The sequence below is a fragment of the Perkinsus marinus genome (genome assembly GCF_000006405.1).
Source record: "Perkinsus marinus ATCC 50983 genomic scaffold scf_1104296960490, whole genome shotgun sequence".
Taxonomy (NCBI): domain Eukaryota; phylum Perkinsozoa; order Perkinsida; family Perkinsidae; genus Perkinsus; species Perkinsus marinus.
In genome coordinates, this window is record NW_003206120.1 from 1 (window position 1) to 5,620 (window position 5,620).

Below are 5,620 nucleotides of genomic sequence, written 5' to 3' on the forward strand. Positions count from 1 at the left end.
ACCAAACCTTTGGCCACGTCGAACCTGGAAGAGACATTTCCACGACAGTTCAGGTTGGAGTCTGGATGCTACTTCCGTGCAACTTCGCACTTGACAGGCCTGGTAAGAGACGCCCGTTGTAGTTGTGAAACTTTATCTGACCGACAGAGAGCCATGAGGCCCTTCCCATTGCGAAAGGGCGGTCGTACTGGTCATAGTCGCGGAAAAGAGGAAGGTTTGTCGATCTCGAGGACACGACTGGACGATCTTATTGAGGGCGTCCTCGAAGTCCATACCTGGTGCAGATCTCACTCGAAGCTGGTGGGGATGTCAATTGCAATTCGAGAAGACTTCGCGCGAGTGTGGTATGATCCCTACTACCCAGGAGCCTATCAGCTTCGTCCATGACCAAGAACTTGATAGTTTTCAAGTGGAAGCCCTTGGTGTTCTCTAGATGGTCAACTAGGCGACCAGGTGATGCCACTATAATATGAGGCTTCTTAGAGAGGGACATAGCCTTATACAAGGGAAATACTAATGACCTTAAGCCCAATGGTCCTCACCTGTGTGACCATGTCGAGACCACCAACGATGGTGGCAGTAGTGAGGTTAATGCTGGCACCAAGACCTTCGAACTGCTGGCCAGTCTAAGCACTTACACTTAGTCCGGTTGGTATTGGAAGCCTTTTACCTGCACGCAGAGCTCTCGAGTGGGGGCGAGTACGCAGGCCCAGGTTAGTTTCCGATGAGGAGCCGCATCGAGGAGCTTCTGGATTATAGGAATAGCAAACGCTCCTGAGAAGAACACCATCGACGATATTGGTGGTTGTACGGCCTATAAGACCATGCCGCTCCAGAAAAAGGTATCACCGAGCGCAACCCTAGTGCGGCATTTCCGTTGAGTGGACTACTACCGGTTTTCCCACTGCCTGTTTCTGCCAGGGCGATGAGGTCCCTTCCTTGTAAAGCATAGGGAATCGTCTCCTCCTGGATCTTGGAGGGATGCTTCCATTGTAGGACGTCACATGCCTTGCAGAGCTCAGGGCATACACCTAGGGACTCGAAGGTCACAGGCTCTTCAGCGTTGGAGTCCTCAGTGGAGCCTGTGAGGCTTTCAGGTGTGGCGGAATCGGGATTTGACGACGCTGATTCTGACATGGCAGCAAGGAGAATGAGATGTCCTACAAATTTCAAAGGTTCCCAAATCCATACCCCACCTTTCGTCCTGAAGACGGAGCACCAGGTTTCGCCAACTCGCCAAACTTGGCGAAACCTGTAACCGAATGGTCAAATGACTAGTCGGCAAAATCCTTTATAACCCCCTCGCAGACGGAATTACAGCGCATTGGTATCTGTAGCGAACAGGTTTCGACGAAATTTTTGGTATGACCGTTCACGGCTCCCCCATTTCTTTCCGAAACCAATTTTTTACGAATCCAGATCATTTCGAATCCATGAAATTCCGAAACAATTATTTATCGAATATGTGACAAAATCACGCGAACGATTATACAATATAATCGTTGACGCAACTTTGTCACGTGTATAATTTATGCACGCCGTGAAGGTAGATGAAGCAGGATACTGTTCCGCAATCCGTGTACAAATTGACAACACAGGAACTCGATGGAAATGTGCAATGTGATGGAGCAGTATTAAATAAATGCGGAGCTGAGGAACTTCCGAGAGAAACTAGAGGAGGAACTTAGGGTAAAACTGACTCCTGCACCAGTTGCACCGGACATCATTCGGCAGCTGGAGTTCGAGACTCACGATTTGGAGAAACGCGACTGCGCGGCCCTCTCCGTCTTGGGAACCGCTTTATGTTACCGTTGCGCAGGCATTCCTCTACATGGATACGCATTTTTTCTTCTGCAAAAAAGGTTCGAGTAGCATCACCACGATCACAGAGGAGTATTTCGGTGAGCCGAGCAATAGTGTGTAAGGCACACGTATTGCTCCTCTGCTGTTGTACTCCGACAACTGTATAGCGCTTGTTATGACCGAAGAGCTGAGTCAGAGCAGCCACAGCGCCAGCAGGAACTTCTTCGTGAAGCAAACTGTCCATATAAAGGATGTCACCCCCCACTAGCCTTGCCACCGCGGCATAGTGTGAACCATCTACAAAAATTGGCTGCAGCACCTGCTTCACTCCATCGGAGGAGCTAACCTCATTGTAGCCATATGGATTGAGCTCGCTTGCAGCCCAGACACACTGTGGATGGAACATGCGATCTCGATGGGCACGCCAGAGTAGCCTCATCCATAAGTCAACGACAGAATCGGCCACGAAGGAACCCTCTTGCATAAGTTCCGCATGATCCATCTCGGAGACACTCAGGCGATGTCCTTCAATATCGAAACTCACCCAAGGAGGAGAGCCTGATGAACTCGGCGCAGGGTGGTCATCCGTGGTGGTCTTCGAGGGAGGAGTCGATACAGCACGTGCCTCACCCGAGAGCGATTCAGCTCCGACTACCGTGTTCGGCACAGATCCCGCTAGCCTCATCTCAGGAACATCCGCTTCGAGCAGGCCTGACACGTCGATTAAGTGATCGTCGGGTATGTTGAGGACTACGATGCCGCCTTCGACATCAGCAGAATCATTCTCCACACCAGGAAGTAGGACTGGCGCTGCGTCTTCCGGATCAGGAGACGGAGGACGCACCATGAGATCCTCGAAGTAGTCATCGAAGTCTTTCTCGACTTCAGTCCTCGGTACCACACGACGAACTATTGCTCGAGCTCGAGCAAACCAGACGGGAAGATCTTCGGGAGAGAGTTGAGACGTGTCCTCGGAGCAGAACTCATAGAGCAAGTAGTCGGTCTCCACATAGTAAGCCTTCCGTCGAGGAATGTTCCCGCGAGCCAGCTCAATCAGATCTAACCGATTCGCAGCAAACTGATCGTGAACACGGCCAATCCACACCCAAATGTTAGGGTGATTATGGTTCCGGAATAGTGTGTTCCAATGTCGATGGAAACCTTCCTGGGCATTGTTTGTCCTCGGAAGGTTTTGAAGCACCCGATCAATCTGATTCCAGCGCGAAGGGTGGAAGAACTGAAACACTCCATATGTCGATCTCATATAGTTCCTCACCCGGAGATATTGTGGCTGAGGAAGGTCTGAACAGGCGACGCGAAGTCCCGCGTCGAACAGCCTGGTGGGTAAAAAAGGGAGCGCCATCAAATTGTAGAACGTGCGCTCTCGAACCTTTGCCAGGTCGTCAGCGGTAGCAACCCAGTATCCCCACGAGCCAAACTTGCGGTAGATCGCTTGTCCGAAGTGAAATAGGCAAATCGATATACGACAATCAGGCCACACCTCTTTCAAAGCTATCATCGCCGCCTTCTCCATATCCATCATACAAGAGACCACGTTATCGCCCAGATAGACCACCAAAACATCGAATAAGCGCCGATAGGTAATTGTATCTTTGTGGGGCAACAGGCAGAAAAATACCGGAATCATACGGCCAGTCGAGTGCCTTATAAGTACAGTGTATTGCTGAGCCCACTTATTCGCACATCTCTTGAAAGTTCCGTCCATGGATATATGTAACTCACTAGTGGTAGCCAACAAGTTGTGCAGAGAACGCGAATCGTACCATACCAAGATACGATCAGCGTCATTCGAGCCCGAGTCGAATAGAAGGCTTGGTTGGTCTTCTCCACCAATCCTAACAATCTTATATCCATCGGGGATAGCGAAGTCAGCTCTTGCGCGAGGGAGTTTTGGGAGATTTTGCGCTCTTTGCCGTGTGATACGCAGATTCTCTTGCACACTCTTACGTTTAGGCAAGCGATTCACGACATTATCCGGCTGGGAGTTCAAAACCCTTGCGTAAATGGCAGACAAGTTCGTCTCTGCATCAGCGGCGGCCGCTGCTTCGCGCATATCGTTGTACGTAGTACGAAGCTGCACGTTCTCACCACCACATATATGAGCCTTTCTTTTGTCATCATTGAGGACTTCCAACTCAGATGCAGGTCCGTCAATATCTCCACGAAGAACAAGTGTTGCCGAACACCTCGGGTTCTTGTGAGCCACATAGCAGCACCAGTAGCTTACCATATTCTCGTTCGGCTTCTTATTCAGGCGATATAAATAGCCGCGATACCCCACGAGAGGTCTCTCCCTAAATGATGCAACGAAACGCACTGTACTGCTGTCGAGCTGAGTCGATGCTGCCGTGGTCATAAGTGTGGTGAATGAAACTATTCAGTCTGTACAAAAGGCAGTTAAAGATATGATGCCGGACCGTGGTCGCCGAAACTCTATCAGAGTAGCCAACCGTGATCTCTGAACCGGAGCCCTCCTACCGGCTCGGTAGTCCTGGGATGATGGTCATTGATAAAGCACTGAACACAACACACTGAGATGTATTGAGCATGGACGGCACGGAAACAGCACCAAGGATCACCCCATTGAATAGGGTCTAGTCGCATTTTGCACACGTACTGCGCAGGTTATGAGAATCACAGTGTGATTCGAAGAGTTCTGGAGTGAAACTTTTACTAGTGATGCACCGAATCAGATTTGTCGGCGACAACTTGTCGCTACGGCTCATCGGTATGTATAGGCCGAGCCATGCTTGGAGTTGCCTGAGCCCTGATGACCGCTGTTTGATCAGGAAAGTCCAGTGACGTGCCACTTACCCTGGGTACGGTACCCACTGGTACTACCCATGACATAGATGTTAGCTCGTAGTGACTACGAGTCGTAGTAGTCTACGACGTAGTCTTTGCACTTCTCCTCTCCTCCGGAATAGGCTGTCTTATTTGCCTGCGTGATTGATTGGTGCATGCGTGTTGTCTGCATTCGAGAGTGACTCGTTTCTATCCCGCAAGCCTCGCGCCACAAGGGTCTACTATTCTGTGTTTCTAGGGGGTGTGCGTACGTCAGTCGTTGCTTGACCCTGAACTGGGGATCGACCCTGAACTGGGGGTCGGAACCGAGATTGTCTCGCGATGAGACAGTCTCAGGTCGAGCGAGCAGTTCGCGCACAGTATGCAAGTCGATAAGGTGAATGCTCTTCACAAACTTCGTATAGAGCACTCATCATCGTCGGAGAGCCCATTTCCGAGAGCGATACATAACTTTCTTGAAGTAAGTGTTGGTTTCCCAAGTACGAAATCTACCCCCTCACGAGTTGCCAAATACATCCCTGTTACCTCCGAAAACTCGCGCTCTGATCCTCGGATTCGCTCAAATCCATCCTAGCATGTCCTGCAATTCAGAAACGGCATGACACTGTTGGCCTCAAGCTTTTATAGGCTCATAAAGAAAAGTACTGAGCAACAACGCGCCGAGATTCAGCGACTCGGGATATCTGGCGATTATCGCTGATTGAATAGCATCGATATGCTCTCTCGCTCATAGCACCGCATCACTGTGATCATGCCGTCACAGCGAGCGGAGCTCACGGTGGGTGTCCCACCATGGGGTCCAATGACCCCGAAGTATTATAGACAAATTCACCAACGAAACAATCAAGGATTGAACATTATTAACTGAACAACCGAGTTTGCACTGCTGATGGTATACGAATGGTCCTGTTAAGGTGCCTGCTCCCTAGTCGAGCGAAAGATGCGATTAACTCTTCGAAATTTTGTATACAGCCGTCATTAAGTACATAGT

At 50.1% G+C, this 5,620-nt stretch overlaps 3 protein-coding genes across 3 annotated transcripts in view; all 3 read right to left on the reverse strand.

Moving 5' to 3' along the window:
- Positions 1–68: 68 nt before the first annotated feature.
- Pmar_PMAR029489 (DEAD box ATP-dependent RNA helicase, putative) lies at positions 69–1,137 on the reverse strand (the record flags this gene model as incomplete). Its single annotated transcript, XM_002772664.1, has 6 exons — positions 69–136; positions 189–275; positions 361–496; positions 543–626; positions 671–774; positions 894–1,137. 6 exons carry the CDS (start codon positions 1,135–1,137, stop codon positions 69–71), a joined length of 723 nt encoding a protein of 240 aa, XP_002772710.1.
- A 586-nt stretch (positions 1,138–1,723) lies between these two features.
- On the reverse strand, positions 1,724–4,054 carry Pmar_PMAR029490 (hypothetical protein; the record flags this gene model as incomplete). Its single annotated transcript, XM_002772665.1, has 1 exon — positions 1,724–4,054. One exon carries the CDS (start codon positions 4,052–4,054, stop codon positions 1,724–1,726), a length of 2,331 nt encoding a protein of 776 aa, XP_002772711.1.
- A 1,521-nt stretch (positions 4,055–5,575) lies between these two features.
- Pmar_PMAR029491 (hypothetical protein) overlaps positions 5,576–5,620 on the reverse strand; it is a gene marked incomplete at both ends in the record, with an annotated part of 325 nt that continues 280 nt past the window's right edge. Inside the window, one exon of the mRNA XM_002772666.1 lies at positions 5,576–5,620. This exon is cut by the window's right edge and continues 4 nt beyond it. Within this exon, the coding sequence (XP_002772712.1) occupies positions 5,576–5,620 (45 nt within the window).